The sequence below is a fragment of the Crassostrea angulata genome, chromosome 7, assembly GCF_025612915.1.
Source record: "Crassostrea angulata isolate pt1a10 chromosome 7, ASM2561291v2, whole genome shotgun sequence".
Lineage (NCBI taxonomy): Eukaryota > Metazoa > Mollusca > Bivalvia > Ostreida > Ostreidae > Magallana > Magallana angulata.
The window spans coordinates 34,931,624-34,951,185 of NC_069117.1; the positions used below are offsets into that span (position 1 = coordinate 34,931,624).

General features: G+C 34.4%; 1 protein-coding gene across 2 annotated transcripts in view; it reads right to left on the reverse strand.

The window, feature by feature from the left end:
* The window catches only part of LOC128191970 (palmitoyltransferase ZDHHC3-A-like), an 81,083-nt gene extending 71,983 nt beyond the window's left edge, over positions 1-9,100 (reverse strand). Inside the window, exon 1 of one of the 2 annotated variants that reach the window (XM_052864363.1) lies at positions 8,942-9,100. In XM_052864363.1, coding sequence (XP_052720323.1) covers positions 8,942-9,060 — 119 coding nt within the window. In that variant the 5' untranslated portion in view covers positions 9,061-9,100. The remainder of the gene's footprint in view (positions 1-8,941) is intronic. The other variant, XM_052864365.1, reaches the window with a different exon arrangement.
* Between the last annotated feature and the right edge of the window lie 10,462 nt (positions 9,101-19,562).

Sequence of the window (19,562 nt, forward strand, 5' to 3'; positions counted from 1 at the left end):
CCAAGGACACCCTAATACATTGTAATACAAATGTAAAACTCTTGATAACCCTGGGGACTCATTGGTATTCAAGATACACCTCTAAGAATCCCAGGGAACCCCAGGGATATCCCAAGGAACTCCAAGAATACCCTAATAATACAGAATCATAAATCTTGAGACTCCATAGAACCCCAAGGATACTGTAATACGTTGTAATACAAATTTAAAACTCTTGATAACCCTGGGAACTCATTGGTATTCCAGATACACTTCTAAGAATCCCAGGGAACCCCAGGGATATCCCAAGGAACTCCAAGAATACCCTACAAATACAGATTCATAACTCTTGATACACCACAGAACCCCAAGAATACCTCAAGGAACTTAAAGGATAACATAATAATACAAATTTAAATTCTTGATACCCGTAGCGACTCATTGGTATCTCAGACAAAACCCACGGATACCCCAAGGAACTCTAGGGATACTCTTATACATGTATTGGTTATATAAATTTTATAACTCTTGATATCCTATGGAACTCCAAGGATACACTATATCTCTTGATACTTTTTTGGTCTCTTTGATATCCTTGACAAATCACAAGGTATCCCAGGGAACCCCATGGGTACCCCAAGAAACCTAAAGGATACCCCAATAGTACTCTAATAGTAATAATACAGATACCCCATTGTTATCCCTGACACACCCTATGGATACCTCAAGGAACTCCAAGGATACCCAGTAATATAACTTTTGATACCCAAATGAACCCCAAGGATACCCTAATAACACAATTTTATATCTCTGGATACACCCTCAGGGCTTTTTGATATCCCAGACACCATTAGGTATCCCATGGAACCCCATGGATACCCCAAGGAACTTAAAGGATACCCTTATAATACAGATTCATAAAACTTGATACCCCATAGAACCCAATGGAACCCCAAGGGTATAGCCTAATAATTCAAATTAAAAATTCTTGATACCACTGGGGACTTCATTTGTATCCCAAACACGCCTCTAAAAACCTCTATAAACCCTAGGGAACCCCACAGAAATCCCAAGGAACTCCAAAAGATACCCTAATCATACAGATTTATAACTCTTGATACACCATACAACCCCAAGGATACCCTAATATGTAATACTTTAAAACACATTTGGTCTAGCCGAAAAATGTTTGTCTATAAATTTGTTTCGGACTTGATATTGCATCACATTCTAAAATATAATGAAATTCATCGGCTATACGTTTTTTTTAAAAACAGAGAGGACAAAATCTTTCATTTAATGGGATACCTTCCCATCTTCCCACTTCAACTGGTAGATGGTGATTTGAAGTACGAAAGAACTATATATATGATATGAGTTAAATTTGGCCCCCATTATTCGCAATTTTTTAAAGTGTTTCAGGTACAATAATATGTTATGTTATATTTTAGAAGAGTTGATGTAAAATTTATTTTTCACATATTTTTTTGATTTTTTTGCACTCACTGGCAGAAAATGACGTAAGAAGTGACGCTATTTCTATATTTCAATCAAAATCAGTCAAAAATTTACATTTTTCTTATCTTTTTATGAATGGGAAATAAAGAGGGCATGCTTGAACAGGGAAAATTTTTTTGTCACTTATTAGCCTTGGCTAGATACATCTCTGATTAAAATATTTTGTTTGTTCAAGCATGCTCTCTATTTTTTCTGAAAGAAAAACTGCTTGAAAACAAGCTGTTTTATGCTAAAAATGCAAAAATGGCAGAAAAAGGTTGTCTTTACGATGTCATATTTCTAAATTCTGGGCAGTTGAATCAAAATGAACATTATGTAAAAACATCACATATATATCTGTACAAAGAAAAATGATGATGTTCATTTTAGGGGGCCATTTTAGGCCCATATCATATATATCATATATATAGTCCTTTTACAAGAATTTTTCTGAATTTCAGGGGTAAAATATTGAATTAGTTCCATCAGTCTGAAAATGTAGTCCTAAATGTACATGCATGTTGTTGAGCATTTGATTCTTTTATATTATAACCACTATAGCCAAATTGTATGATGTACGTGATAATTCCTCTGCATTTCTTATAAAATTAACATTAATAGTTTTTTTCATTATTAAAATCAACAGCTCAAAACTTGAACCATATAATGTTTAATTTTTCAAGGTTCTTGATAAGGGACATAGAATGGGTAGTAATGTCATAGTTTTCCTTCTCCTCAAAAGAATGAATATTGAGTAATTTTACATGAAATAAAAATTAGCTTGTACGATCAATCATGATAGAACAAACCCTTTTTAATTATCAAAATTTACTTCTATTACAAGTATCTAATTAATTTTTTTAACTTTATTTTAAACATAATCTCAAAAAAACTGCCTGTTATTTTTTTTTATTAAAAATCTGCTTAAGGTCAATAATTGAACAGACTATAATTTACCCTTACCTGAGCACCATTCCCCCTTAGCTAAAATCAGTCACCCATAAAAATTTCAGAATTATAGCAAAGTGGGAAGACACCCAAAATTCACAAGGGTTGTCTACCAATAAACAAGGAGATGTAGGTGTAGGTAAATATATTGCAACAGTGATGGTGAAGCCATTGTGTATACATGTAAAGGGTTATGTTGGCCCTTTAATCCCTGTCCAAGAGCTACCACCAATATACAACGGGTGTCTACCTGCAATTAACAGGTATTTTGGTGCCTCTCAGATGAACATTCTGCATGCATAATGGGTCAATCCATTGTGTTGTACCCATGAAGGGGAGATAGCCCCACTCCACACTTCCATGATCACTTCTTGTCTTTTCTCAAAAGTACTCCAATAAGGGTAACACCCCCTATGTCAATAGTAAAACAAGTTTGGGTCTTTGTAACTGAACAATATCTTTCTCCACTTCATTTGAAAATTTCACCGAAGAAACATTGTCATATTAAGTGTTCATATGAATGGTTCACCGGAAGAATTGCAGACTTCCTTGTGGTGACATAAAATTTAGTGCCCTATTTTCATGAATTTGGTATAATTTGTTACTGATATCAATTTTTATAATTGGGGTATCCTTGGGGTATCAGGAGTGACCCTTTGATTTTTAATGAGACCGGCCTTGGTCATCAAATTTACTTTCCACCATTGAGGTCTCTATGGGGTTCTCAAGGGTATCCTTTGGGTTCTCATTGGTATACCTGAGATTCATTTGGGTTCTTTGGGGTACTTATCACTTTAAATACATATGTATAACAGTAATATATTTACAAATTAATGTATCTGATGATATTTTTTTTTATTTAATTGTTTTAATGAAAAACCAACAAAATGACAATAATCCCACCCTTTGCAGTAAATGGAAATACCGGAAGCCAAGCAATGCTCTTCTGTTGATAAAACTTTGAATATCTTTCTAATAAGAGTCTTAACAGATGCAGTTAGTTGTTTCAAATTTTCCTCACTTTCTGCTATGGTACAATGGAACTCCATATCAGAAAATTGATCCCATAGGACTTTATATATGATTTTCTTTGACAGGCTTGTTAAATTTAATAAACTCCCAAAACATTACCATAATTACCATACTATGTTAAAATATGTAAGAAAGAAAATTTAATATTACAAACAATTTTAAAATTGCGGAAACACTACATTCATATCAGTAATTTTAAATCTATAATTTAAATAAAATTCCCTATAGGGTCACTTCATCAATTTACTTGCATGACTAATAAATTTAAACAACTTCTAAAAATAGTTCACTTCTTTATTTTAATAATGTTATTATTTATTTCCTTTTAAATTAGCCCCAAAGCCACTGCCCATTTTACAGATTATCAATTTTCCATACACACATGCTCCATCTAAACCATGGCTCAGATAATGGCCCCCTTGGGACAAATGAATTCAGCCAGCTCCTAAGAATTTATTTAATAATTCTGCATTGTCAGTTGATAGAATACTTATAAAAGATAAATTTAGTTAACGCATAAAGACAAAAAAACCTCCATTTGAATGTATTTATATAAATATATTTTAGGGTATTTTAATGCTATAAATTAATTAATAAAATCTGTAAGGATTACCTCCCTTACTTTTCAACATCAGTGAACAATATATAGAATGAGATAAATGAAAACTGCCATAAAATCATAAATCTTGTCTGATCCTAAAAAAATTACAGGTGCACATCTTCAGATGGTGATCAACATATGTACAAATTTTCAGACTGTTCCATGCAGTAGTAAAAAATTCTATAGGGGGGACAAAGTTGCATCTACAGAGAGACGGACAGATGGACGGACACCAAGTCGGACAGGGTGAAACCAATATACCCCCATAAACTTCATTTGTGGGGGTTTAGGGGTATAATGAGACTCCTGGGGTATCACTAGTTACTGATTTCTATTATTGGGGTTACTTGGGGTTCTAATGAGTATACTTGGGGTTCCTTGGGGTATCCTTGGGGTACTACGAGGTGACCCTTGGATTCAAATGAGACCCGTTGGGTATAAATAGTTATTAATTTCTATCACTGGAGTACCTTGGGGTGAGCCTTTGATTCGAATGAGACCCCTGGGGTATCACTGGTTAATAACTTTATCATTTGGGTTCCATGGGGTTATTACAGGTTTCCTTGGGGTTCCTTGGGGTACCCTTGGGGTACTAAGAGGTGACCCTTGAAGTCCAATAAGACCCCTTGGGTATTAAAATTTATTAATTTTTGTCATTGGGGTTCCTTGGGGTATCCTTGAGGTTCCTTGGGGTTTCCTTGGGGTTAAAAGATGCACCCGTGTTGTGCATGTACTATGCCTAAATAGTAGTCAGGGTTTGATACATAGTATCCATGTATCAAACCCTGACTACTATTTCGGCATAGTACATGCACAACACAACACTATTATATAAATATTGTATCATAATATAAAAAACTATACATAACAATATCATGATACAATATCATATCATAAAATATAAACAAGAGATCTTTGTGAAACACTTATGCCCCCCCTCCCTTTGAAACATCCACAAAGAAAATGAATGTAATTGCAAATAACTGGAATTTTTCTAAGTCCAAGGGGTATAACTCTGCTGAAAATTGCTTTATCATACCCAAAATCAAACTTGACCTAGATATTATTTAGATAAACGTGTATACCAAATTTCATTCCAATATGTTTATCCTCTGCAAAGAAAATGAGGGGAAACTGCAAAAAACTGGAATTTTTCTATGTCATAGGGCCATAACTCTGTCGAAAACTGCTCACTCGTACCAAATATCAAACTTGAATAGATATTATCATGATAAACATGTATACCAAATTTCATTTCATTATGTTCATCCTTTATGAAGAAAATGAGCGGAAACTGCAAAAAAACGGAATTTTTTATGTCCAAGGGCCAAAACTTTGTCGAAAATTGATCGGTCACACCCAATATCGAACTTGACCTAGATATTATCATGATAAACCTGTATACATGTACACACCAAATTTCATTCCAATATGTTCATCCTCTGTGAAGAAAATGAGGGGAAACTGTAAATAACTGGAATTTTTCTACGCCCAAGGGCCATTACTCAATCAAAAATTGCTCGATTGTACCCAATATCGAAGTTGACCTAGATATTATCATGATTAACCTGTATACCAAATTTCATTTCAATATGTTCATCCTCTGGGAAGAAAATGAGGGGAAACTGTAAATAACTGGAATTTTTCTACGCCAAAGGGCCATACCTCAATCAAAAATTGCTTGATCATACCCAATATCGAACTTGACCTAGATATTTTTTAGATAAACAAATACATCTATCTATCAAGCATGTTTGAGTAAGGTAGGAGATTTTTTTAGCATCATCAGACTCTGCATCTGAAGCTACCTCTGCGTTTCATTTATATTATAGTTAAATCAACTATGCAAGCTATTATCTATAAAACGTTTCCTGTTCCAAACTAGAGGTACTGTGAGCAAGCTCACAATTGATACCCCCGCTAAGATAAAAATCATAATGCGTATATTTTTCGAATGATAAAAAATATTGGATGAATCTATTTCACCGTCCATTTTCTATAAATAACAAATGCTCTATTTTTTTTTAAACTGTTGGTCATTAGCAATATTTGTGTGAAGAAAGAACATTCAATGCTTCTCCATAAGAAAGACAATGACCGGACATAAATTTTGCACTTTTTCTGCCAGTGACCTTGACCATGCCCAAATGACCTTGAGTCAAGATCATGATGCACCCTTTGGTCCTAAGCAATATTTGTGCGCAGTTAGAACATTCAAAGCTTCTCCATAAGAAAGATAATGACTGGACACGAATTTTGCACTATTTTTCCCAACGACTTTGACCTTGCCCAAATGACCTTGGGTCAAGGACATGACATACCATTATGTCAAAAGCAGTCTTTGTGTGAATTAAGAACTTCCAATGTTTCTCCATAACAAAGATATGGACAGGACACAAATTTTGCACTTTTTCTGCCAGTGACCTTGACCTTACCAAAATGACCTTGGGTCAAGGTCATGACACACCCTTAGGTCATAAACAATCTTTGTGTGAAGTAAGAACTTCCAATAATTCTCCATAAGAAAGATATGGACCGGACACGAATTTTGTATGTTTTCTGCTAGTGACCTTGACCTTGCCCGAATGACCTTGGGTCAAGGTCATGACACACCCTTAGGTCATAAGCAATCTTTGTGTGAAGTAAGAACTTCCAATGTTTCTCAATAAGAAAGATATGGACCGGACACAAATTTTGTATTTTTTCTGCCAGTGACCTTGACCTTGCCCGACTGACCTTGGGTCAAGGTCATGACACACCCTTAGGTCATAAGCAATCTTTGTGTGAAGTAAGAACTTCGAATGTTTCTCAGTAAGAAAGATATGGACCGGACACGATTGCACAGACAGACAGACGGACAGATTGACGGACAGACAGACCGACAGATGGACAAGGTGATTCCTATATACCCCCCCAAACTTCGTTTGCAGGGGGTATAAAAACGTAACCTCATTCAGCATCTGAAACCTATGGCTCAGATTCAGCATTTAAGGTAACTCCGTACCTATAAAACTTTTTTTTAACTTATTGGACTTGAATTTCATCAAAAAATAAATAAGGTATATATGTATCCATACTATTTAAGATGTAAGGTAATAAAAACTAAATGCTGAAATTATCATCTGAAAATCACACTTTTTTGTTTTAAAATTAAATATAACTGGATGGATACTTGTTTGTCTATTTAAATTTTATCGCTTACTATGCCAGAAATTTGCTTATACTGTGGTTTCATTAATATTCAAGGGTATCAATTTTTGTGGATAAAGTGAAAATCACAGTTTCAAGAATATGTAAATTCGTGGCCAATGACCCTATCAATACAAACTGGTAGTAGAAATTGCACTTCAATGAACATTTAAATTCATGGTTAAACTTAAAAACGAAATCCACGAAAATTGGTATTAAACTAACATTGATGAAACCACAGTATACTGAAGAGTAAAGATTATAAATACTGAAAAGAAGATATATTGCATATAATTTGTATTCAAACTGATTTACTTTTTTGCATCCATTTTTAAAACGTACCATATACTTTTTTTTAAATTCATTTATCATAATAATTTAATACCTACATGTATATATAAATATTTAATCATAAGCTGCGCTCGCCCCCACAGTCACACCTGTAATAATTTCGATTATTTTAGGTTCAGCGCGGACCCGATTTTCTTTTAGTTTCTTTGTTTATGTCACATGATACAAGGGTATAAATACGACAGTGAATCAGCTGTTGGCTGCTTACCTGGGTAGTTGGAAATCAGCCGCAGAGAGAAGAAGTCAGTGAAGTTAAATAATAAAAGGTATTGTATCAATACAGAGCTTGCCCGTTCGTAATGGTGTTAAGTGTTTTTGATAGGCCATAGAGAGGTTGTTCTCTTGGTACTGTAGGTTAGGCATTGCAGTCGTTTTGGCTCATCATTCTCTCACAGTAGGCTTTCCTCGGAGAGGCTAGCCATTGTTCCTTTCTCTAGTGGCTGATCAGACTGTTGTCCAGGCCGTTGTGCCCACTGTCCGTCCTGAATAAGGCAGCCTACAGTGTGCACAGTGGTTGAAGGGCTACCACATATACTGTCCATCCTGAATAAGGCAGCCTACAGTATATGTTGTAATCTGAGGATAGTCAGTTATTTTAGCTGAGTGGTTGACCTCAGTGGATTGTCACTGTGGGTGTGTACTGTCCGACCTGAGCAACGCAGCACCAGTACATCACACACAGTGTCAATTAATTGTTTATTATACTCTTGTTGTGTTTGTAAATATTCTAGATTCCCTGAAATTACCTGTTGATTATTAACCTAAGTAAGGTTAGGCTATACCAATCATTTTTGACAATCAATAGAAAATCATTATATTATAAGACTTTGTTAGTGTACACCCAAAACCCTGGAAAAGACCAGGCACGAACCCTTCCCCTGGCAGTACAAGTAGCTCGGTACGTTACAGCACCGTAAAACATATTAATATTGCCCTTGCTGGCATTGGGAACTCAAGGGTCTGTCCTGCATCCTAAGAATCCGGTGTTATCTGAGTGGCACAAGTCCTTAGTCTTGGCGCTACATACATTGCTTTATTTTTAATCCATCGGGATCGAAACGTCCTTTCAAGTAGGCGATAAACGTAAGCAAATATCGTTATATTGCTGAGTAACTTATTGATAAATAGCTTGACGTTGGTGAAACCCAAAGGATGCTAAGTACGATTTGGAGTATGAGTTTGTACTCTAAAAAGTGTTAAAATTATCTCGGCAAGAATATTTTTCCTCGGTGCGGAAACACTTTAGAAAAAAATAGTTGTAAATAACAGACGAAGACTGAATGTAAAAATTTCCTAAAATTGCAAATATATGCATTATCAAAATCAAATGTGTAGGCAACTTACGTGTTTGACATAGAAGGTATCATCAAATGACGGATCACTACATAATCTGCGTAGAATAAGGAAACATACGTGATAATCAAACAAATTATACCACACGGGTCTCCTCTAAACACAGCCATTTCTGATTTCAGAAAACCTATTTTTTATGTACTTTTATCGACTATAAAAAGAAGATAGTTGAGCCCGACTTATACGGCCAAAATAAAGCATTTTCTCAAGCTCATGCCGAAACCAAATTCATCGGTAAACGCCCAACCCCGTGGCTACGGATTCCGGTGTACAGTCATTCTAAGAACTGCCTCTCCATTACACTGGTTATGTTGTTAAAAAATTAAGTTTGCCAGATTGCTTTAAGAATTTGGTTTTCCAATAAAAACGTCATCTACATGTATAATGAAACTTTTCCTGAAAATTATTCCCCCATACCTGTCGTTTTTACAAATCTACCTCAGATTCTTTGAAATCCCAGTATCCTGGCCGCAGGCGTCATGGGTTTCCGATAGTCTAACACTAAACGCTATTTCTAATGACTCTCTTTTTAGTTAACAATTTTTAACTTCGGGCATAGCATTAAAAATCGCCGTTATAAAATCAAAGTTAGTCGTCACTATATTCAATCTGTAGCTTTAAATACACTGGATGCTGCATTCAAGACTAATGAAAGACTAATGAAAGTGTGCGTCATTCATGTCTTTCCGATAACTGTTAGTATAATTCTCCAGCATTTTGTTTTTCAATAATACTTAACATAAATGTGAAATAACATTTTGAATATATTTTATCCTATTTTCAATTGTTTTCTATACTCTGTCCCGAGTTTTTGCGTCCACCATTTTTTCCTGATTTTTCGATAATAATAAATACCTTTGTGCTCAAACTACGTACATCCACTAATATAAAAAAAATTCCAGATTATCTGTTTTGAAACGCCCCCTCTACCGCTTCAGGTTTTAATACACATTCCAAAATAAAAAGTCAAAGGCGATTTTGCATTGCACCAGACATAAATAAGCCCAGATGATAACGTTGAAAGATTGTGCGAGGTGTCCCGAGTACTTCCGAATGGATAAAAGATGTAAACATTTCCTTTGATAAATCTCCGTAAGAAATTTGTTTTCGTTCCTGCAAAATTTTATGAGTGAAAAGGGATAATTTGTCAATGAAGATATCTAGGATATTTTCCATTTCATTGATTTCAACTGTACTTCTTTCATATAAGGTATGTGTATTTTTCTTTAAAAAATCATCAAAAAGTGACGAGAGCAATAACATGTCTGTCCGACTATAACCCTTTTATTTCAACGTAAATCATCAAAATATTTAATTTTCCCTATAACTTCATTTTATCACATATCATTACAATACCGCCATTTATATGATTATTAGTCCCCTCCCGGTTTTCACCGGAGGGGACTATAGCTTTCCTCTGCGTCCGTCAGTCCGTCTGTCCGTCGGTCCGTCCGTCCGTCCGTCTGTCTGTCTGTCCCACTTCAGTTTTCCACACTTTTTTTCTCTATGCGTTTGAGGAATAATATGAAATTTGCTAAACAGCTTCAAAATATCCATCTACGGATCAAGTTTACACTTTTGTAGCGTCTGGTTGACATATTTTATTATTAATATATTATTAATTTTTTAGATTCCAATTGTTTCCAAAAGCGATATTCTGTATTACAATGTACAGTGCATTGTTTTCACAATTTCCACAAACCGTTAGGGGACGTGTATTGCTTATGCAATACTCTCAGAATGCTTGTTGAATCTGTGATATTGTAGTTATGATTTTGGTCAATTTTAGAGACTTTATTTAGAGTAATAATAAAAACTAGACACGATCTCGTTGCGAGCAACGAGGAGGTCTTCCGTCTGATTTTAGAATTTGTTCTATCTTAATTTTGCTATTTAACAGCTAAACATGATTTAGAATAAAGAAGACAGGGTCTACATTCTAGGGGGCCAGAAAACTATTTTGTTACATGTGTAAGAGCTTTGTTCAACAAGTGTTTAGAATTCGTCACTGTTCTTGAGATATCTTAGAAGAAAAAGTTTTAGGGGCCGGTCCCTTATCTCCTTATTGGAGCCGCTGAACCAAATTTTGAAGATTGCATGTTGTTAAGTACATCATTTTTAGCATCTTTTCTTCTATACTGCATTTCAAAATATTTTTTCTTTTTGAGATATAGGTGGTCATAGTTTTGGACTCTTGACCCCTAAAAATCTCTCATTACATAACACATGACATTACACTGCTTGGATACATCGTTGTAAGAAAAACATATTTGCTTCTATAGCCTTTCACAAAATATCCCTCAGTAAAGAGCTAAAGATGAAAGACTTTAGAGCCCTTTGGTCCCCTAATTTGAGGGGCCAGCCCCTTCTTCTTGATATCAAATAAAAGGTCATTTAAATTTCAACACATTTTGTTTAACAAGTGTTAAGAGATTTGTTACCGTTCTTGAGATATATAGGAAAGAACGTTTTAGGGGCCGATCCCTTAACTCTTTATAGGGTCCATTTAACGATATTTTGAAAATTGCATATTATTTAGTACATCATTTTGACTATCTTTACTTCTATACTTTATTTCAAAATATTTTTCCTTTTTGAGATATGGGTGATCAAAATTCTGGACTTTTGGCCCCTAAAACCCCTAATTACGTAATACACGATAAAACCATTACATTGCTTTGAAAAATAACTGTAAGATAAACATATTTGCTTCTATAACCGTTCACAAAATATCCCTCAGTAAAGGGCTACAGATGAAAGACTTTAGAGCCCTTTGTTCCCTTAATTTGAGGGGCCAGCCCCTTTTTTTTGATATCAAATAAAAGGTCATTTAAATCTCAACACATTTTGTTCAACAAGTGTTTAGAAATTTGTTACCGTTCTTGAGAAATATAGGAACGAACGTTTTAGGGGCCGATCCCATAACTCCTTATAGGGGCCATTTAACGAAATTTTGAAAATTGCATATTATTAAGTACATCATTTTGAGCATTTTTACTTCTATACTTTATTTCAAAATATTTTTCCTTTTTGAGATATGGGTGATCAAAATGCTGGATTTTGGCCCCTAAAAACCCCTAATTACGTAACACGCGATAAAATCATTACATTGCTTGGATAAATAACTGTAAGATAAACATATTTGCTTCTATAACTGTTCAAAAAATATCCCTCAGTAAAGGACTACAGATAAAAAACATTAGAGCCCTTTGGTCCCCTAATTTGAGGGGCCAGCCCCTTTTTCTTGATATCAAATGAAAGGTCTTGTAAATATAAATCTTTTTTGCATTACAAGTGTTTACAAATTATTTTTCAGAAAAGAGACAAACTAAGAAAACCATTAAAAATTACGACGTTTTTTTAGTCGGAATTTTCGGGACCAGGCGAGCTTCAACGCCTTTTGAGCATAACAAATATGAACGCCAAATAGCACATCTACAATCTCTTGTCTACAATCCCTGAAAGTTTGAACTCAATATCTTTTTCCGTTTAGGAGGAGATCCCTGGACAATCCGACCCTCTGAAAATCGTTAAAACGTCATTTTCTCAAGAACGGAAATGACGTCATCAAAATAAAAAAATGTATATTAAGTTTGGACTAATATCTATTACATCTGAAAGTTTCACGAAAATCGGCTGAGCCATTGTCGAGAAATCGCCTGCACAAATTTTGTAAGAAAAAAAATAATAATAATAGGGAAAAAGAAACCGAACGAAAACAATAAGGTCTTCCGTTGGAAAACGGAAGACCTTAATTAGTTTCTTATGAGTCCCGTGAATAATTGTGTGATTTTCATAATTTCACACAGCATAGTATGATAGTATATATGTATAATGATATAATGATAATGATATAATGATAGTATATATGTATAATGACGAAAAGAGAGTCGACGTCATTTTGGAGAAAACTCAGGCGACCAAAATAGACTATATCGGAAACACATGAAACATATAACGGCACGATAACGGATGTCAATCTTATCAAAGAAGTGCTTTATTTCAGCAATAATTAAATAAATAAATACATGTAGTTCAAAAATTCACTAATCGATTCTATATTCATTTTAAATTATAAAGACGTTTATCACCGTAAACAACCCCTAACGCGGGGGAGTCACATGCAGTAGACAAAAAGATTCCAACGCGTGGGGGAGTCGATTTTCCTCGCTTCGGAGACAGAAGGAATTTAGGTCACACCTTTTGTAGGTGTTTATAGGAAGTATTTTATATAAGGAATAAGGAATCATTCTTTGAGTATTATGAGGTGATAATTTTGGTCGGGGCGTGATCAAATCCAATAAAGCCCGAAGGGCTTTATGATAGATATGATCACGCCCCGACCGAAATTATCACCTCATAATATTCAAATAGTGATTCCTTATTACTTATATTTATATACATGTAATTTTAGGCCATCACACGATTAAATCTTTAAATATGAATAAACAAACCCCGCCGGCGCCTCAATTTGGCGTCATTTGTATTATGGGTTATATAGTACAAAATCGATACGTAGTGTTATCACAGACAAAGACACTGGATAATGTAAATATAAAAAGATATACCGCACGGAAGAAAGCGATAGTCAAACTTTGTGTCGGTCATAAGTCCAAGTGCTCTATGCGTCTAGTAGCCTCAAACACTTCGAAACTATTTGACAGATTTCAAATTCACGGTGATCGGGTGGACAAAATATGCATGATTTGTACAGTTGAAACAGTCGATATCAAATCTTAAAGGAAGTGAACATGGGCTCAAATTTGTCTGTTTGATGTATATAATGATATCTGAAAACTGTTTAGACAGAGCTTTCCTTAGTAAGAAGATATACCACTTAGAATAGCTGACGTCAGTGGGACACATTGCATTTTTACACACGTTTAGTAACAGAGATAAAATGCCATCATCAAAATGTGATTAAAACTTGAAATGGATGTAAAGAGTTGTCATTTTGAAACAGTGTTTATGTAGGAAGATTTTGGATCTCAGAATGATGCATTCCCACCAGCAGTTAATGGGACATGTAACTATAGAATCAATGGAATGTCCGTGGATCAGTGTTATTGTGACCTATTTTTTCTTGCATTCGGGAATTTCTTGTTTATGAGTTTGAACATTTACATGTCTGCTACATAAATGAGCACACAAGGTGCATTGCTCAGCATCCTGATTTTTAAAAAGTGTTTAAGTTCTGTTATTCTTCTGACAGCATAAACAGAACCGGTGCCTTTTCCCCCTAGCCATCTTTCCCCCCGGAAAAATGGCTATGTAGCAGTTTTCCCCCCGGAAAAATGGCTATATAGCAGTTTTTCCCCCACGGAAAGCTGACTATATAGTGGGTTTTCCCCCTTTTTATAGCCAGATTACCCCCACGGAAAGACTTCTTTATAGTGGAGTTTCCCCCTTTTTTACATTCCAGTCATGTTTATGGTGGGCCATAGGTGGCAATAATTTGCAATAACTGCTATGACATGAATTTCTCATAATAAAGGATAATTATGGCATTTATCAACACATAGAATAAAATATATGGTTATTTCACCTCTGATATGAATAATGGCACTCGCCTTCATAACATTACTGTGTCATCACCATTTATTTCACCTTTTGTTACACCTTTTTGGAACACCTTTTACATGGAATTCGGAATACCTCGAAACTTTCTCATCTAATCGATGCTTATCTACAGGTATGACTTCGACGTTATGACATAGACATTTTTCACAGAACACGTCAAAATACATTTGAGTGAAATTACGCCGGTTTGGAACTTTAATTTTCCCATGCATTATCATCTATGTGTAAGCTCCCCCAAAGAAACTAACCGACCAATCTTGTCTTAATTTTGTGGAGAAAGGGAATAAGAAGTGGAAATTAACGTACTGCTCCCTTCGTCCAAAAGGCTACTAATTTTAAATTAATTCCGTTAAATATAATCATATATTTCTACTTTTAAATATCAAACGAGAGACAGAGCGCAATGATATGTCGCGAAATTGAAATGTTTACTTTTTTTAAAATGAAATGGCTTCAAAACCAGAACGAAATCGGTAACTTTGCTGGTTACTTTGGAAAATGTAAAATGAAGCCTGAACTACCCTTATGTACATATATATAATATCATTCACTGCATGCTAATTTTTCTGCTTTTTATTTTTGCAACGTGATTTATAAATATACAATTTTGAAAACGATGCCATATAAAACAAGATACATGTATACGATTCACTCACCTAAAATGTAATCATATTATTTATTTCATATATTTTTTTGCAATAAAGATTTACTTGTGTACCATATTATTTCCTCGAACAATGAAACAAGGGTAATTAGAAAAATAAAACTCACAAATTTTTTATGAGCTGACTTATTTTGTTTTAGATATAAGCTTGTTCTTCTAATCAATTGGCAAACAAAAGTTCCAAACATATGCGCTTTTGTTGTTTATTTTTGATTTGATAAAGAAATATATGGGTGAGTGTGTATATTTAAAAGATGTTTTTACTTTTAAATGACCGTAAAAATATGATGATGTGGTCATCTCTAGTTTTTGAGATATGGGACCCCCCCAAAATACACTATTCATTATAATTGGATTTCAAACATCGGGCTCGGAAACATTAAGGGCCCCTACCCTGGGGGATTAAATTTTCAGGTCATCTACTAGTGGTATACCACTACCACTGTGAAAATATGGTTTAGTGGTCATCTCTAGAATTTGAGATTCGGGCCCACACTTATAGAACACTATTCAATCAGTATAATTGGCCCCGGGGATTCAAACATCGGACCCTGAAACATCGAGGGTTCCTACCCCGAGGGCTGAATTTTTCAGTCATCTACAAGTGGTAAACTACTGCCACTGTGAAAATATGGCGATGTAGTCATTTCTAGTTATATGCACTATATTCATTATAATTGGATTTTAAACATCGAGCTCTGAAACATTGGAAACAAAATTTCTCTAAAACAGAGGTTTAGCCTGGATAAAATTTGCACAAACAGACAGAAGGACTGATAAATTTAATAAAAAAAATCTCAAAACAGTTTTCACTTACAAATTCTGATCACAGAATTATGCATATTATAAGTATATATCTTGTAAAACCAAGTACTTTTATCAATTAAATTACCTAAATTATAAGTTCTATGATTAATTCCATTTTAGCATTGTCTATCAAAAATAATAAAACGGCAAAACAAAACTTAACCTGTACAGATGAATGCAGATATATGCAACTTAGAAGTGAAGGAACATTGATTTTAATTTTTACTGGGTTGCTATATTCATTTTTTATAAAATATAAACCAAAAACGTGAGGGAGAATCCCTACTATGGGGGAAAAGCTACTATATAGTAGCTCCCCCCCCCCGGGGGGAAAGACTACTATATAGTAGGTTTTCCGGGGGAAAAGCTATTATGGGGGGAAAACTGCTATACAACACCGGCTTACATATCATCAAGATCTTATCTATCAAAAAAAAATAAAAACTTATCAGAAAAATTTCCAGGGAATTTAAATAAAAAGTAACGGTAAGAAACCCCACAAAGAAAATGAAATTACATTTTTATATTAATTTAAATTGAAATGTTCAAACAGCATTTCATTTATGTAAACACTGACTGCCATATCTCCATACAGACATCTGGAATGCGTCGGTCTCATATTTCACAAATTAATTTATCTATTTATGTTTTGCACAAATCATGTATAGTTATCTGAGGTTCATCCATAGAAATGTACTAAATCCTTGTCCTCTCATCACAGTACAAAATTTTTCTTCACATCCAGGCATATTTTTTCTTCGTAAGTTTTATCAACTCTGTACATAAACACTGGCCTAGTTCCAACATCACCCCTGCGAATGTTATTGTCATTTAAATTTTAGACCACGTGGTTTTATTTGACCCTTTCAGTTTCGCAGTAAAAATCGTGCTTCATGTTTATAGTCTATTTCAAAGAATCTAGGTACTATAGTAGTCAAATATAAAATCTAGCGGTTTATTGATTTTAAACTTTATCTTTATTAATTGGTGGATAAAATGTGTTCTAGAAATAAATGTGTAAATACAAAAAATAGTTTTTGTCTGCAGTTGCAACAATTTACATGCTAAGTAGAGATCCCCCTGAGGATTAGTTTTCGATCCGCGCCTGACCTAGTAATAGCATCAATAGTGAAACAGACTATACTATTTTACGCAGAATGTTCCTTGAAATCGGCTCAATATACTAAGTTTTTATGCAAAACAGACACCTATTATTCCTTTTAAAAACATGGAATTGCACTCCACAAGCATCAAACATGGATATGATTTTTTAACCACTCAACACGTGGTTGAACACGAACGATAACCCTGTTCTGAATATTATCGTTTAATATAAAAAACCGCTAAATGGTTAAATAAGACATAATGTTAAAAGAATTTTATGTATTAACATAAACCAAAGTAGGATACGATGTGAAAAACGACCAGTACTTACTGATTTTGAGAATATTATACGAACACTTATACTTCCGCTCGAAATTTCACAGGAACTGAACAAATCTCGGTGAAGTCTCGTGAACTTTCATTCGAGCACCTCTGGATTTATTACATACTTAGCAACGATAAAGAAAACATTCCGAACACATTCGCAGGGGTGAACATTGACCCAGTCACCAGCAGCAATGTAGCTTATATACGTCAGAGAACAGATGCATGCTGGGGAAAAATGGAATACCTCCATAGACCTTTCACTGAGAGTGGTAAATTGATAAAATCTCTTGATAGAAATAAACAAAAAGGTTACAGACCTCATTTTTAAGTTTCAAAAGGCTTTAAAAATTTATTAAGCAACGATTAATTTTTTCATGTTCACTTCCTTTAACAAATCTTAGGAAAATTGAATAATCAAGACATTTTCTGTTCAGATGTAGGCCTAACGGTAACGTAGGGGGGAGTCGATTTTCGGAAAACAGAACGCACGGGGGAGTAGAAAAATAAAATTCAATTCACTCTATCGGGAATGTTTAACTCATTTTTCCGTAATGGAGAGCATTCAAACGAGTTCTATAAAAGTCGACTTATTCTAATAAATAAAATGGTTTTACTTATTCACAGATATTCAAGCAATAAAGTCAGGTACATGTACTACTTATGTTTTCCATTTAATTTCGTTTTTTGTTTTTATTTATTTATTTTTTAATTTAAAAAAGAGAAAACATTTATTTAAAGGTATTTTCTTTCTATTTCTTTACAGTTACGCGACCCATTGAAACGAACCAAATGTGTGTGAACGTATTCGTAAACGTTTAATTGACTTTCAAGAAATACTTTTTAATCCATTGTTTAGCTGATCAAATTTTTAAAAATTATTTGAAAATCTATATTTATTATTTTACATCGGTCATTGATGTATTTTTGTACTTTTAATGTTGAAATTGCGTGCGTTTTTTCTTTCTTGATTGAGCGATTTTACATTTTAGTAAAGGTACATAAAAAGCACGGACTGCAAGTACTTACACGGGTTAAGTTCAAACTTCCAAGTAGCTATAGTTCTCATCACCATGGTAATCATCTTAATATATGGCTGTTACTTACATGTATATGTAACGTTTTGACAGTAAATAAAAAATTAAATGCTTTCTTGAGTGATTCATGCGGGATATGAAGATGCATGGCGACATTGCAGAAAAAAAATACATAAGTAATTTTTTCTGCAATGGTTGCTATCTTCGTTAACTGCATGAATCATTAAAGAAAGCAGATCATTGTTTATATTTACATTTCTTTTAACAGATTAATAAAAAAGTAAAAAGTAAAACTAGCTAAATTACGGTCGATGTACATCAATACGTTTTATAAAAGCATCCAGCGGCCAAATCGTATTTAATTAGAATTTGAGTCTGACATCATCATGATCATTTCGTGCAGTCTGTGATTTTTCCTAGCTTGACGAAGATTTTGAACTGTTGATAAACGAGGCGTATAGACTTCAGTCCTGTCAGTTTCTACAGAGCTATGAATTACACAATCAATTTCCAAAGAAATAGAGAAAAGTTTATTTGGTGTATGTAAATATATAGTTATAGAAAAGGAGGAATGACAAGATCTAGACTCGAACCAGCGAACCTTCAAGTTAATAACCAACGCTCCAACTAGCTAGTGCTAGTTTCTTTGGAGGAGCTTACACATAGAAAATTTTCTAATATTTTGATAATTTTGGTAGAGAGTTTCATGGCCATCTTAATTATGCATTTAGTTTTCCCCCATGTATAGGGGTAGAGAAAAAGATGTTTTTAGATTTAATACATTTTTACTATATGGTTATATTGGCCCTGCCCTAGGGCTTTAACCCCTGACCAAGGGGCCATGAATGTCATCATTTTGGTAGAGGGCTTCGTGGACATTATGATAACCATGCATTGTTTTTTCCCTACATGTGTGGGAGTAAAAAAAGATTTTTTGAAAATTTTGCTTTTTTTTTTTGCATATTTGGACCCACCCACGAGACCCCGTGGGTGGTTGTGTAATGAATTTCAATGTTAAAAATTGACGACGCACGACGAAGGCCTGTTAGCAATAGGTCCCCTGAGTCACTTAGGTGACCTAAAATAATAACCAGGC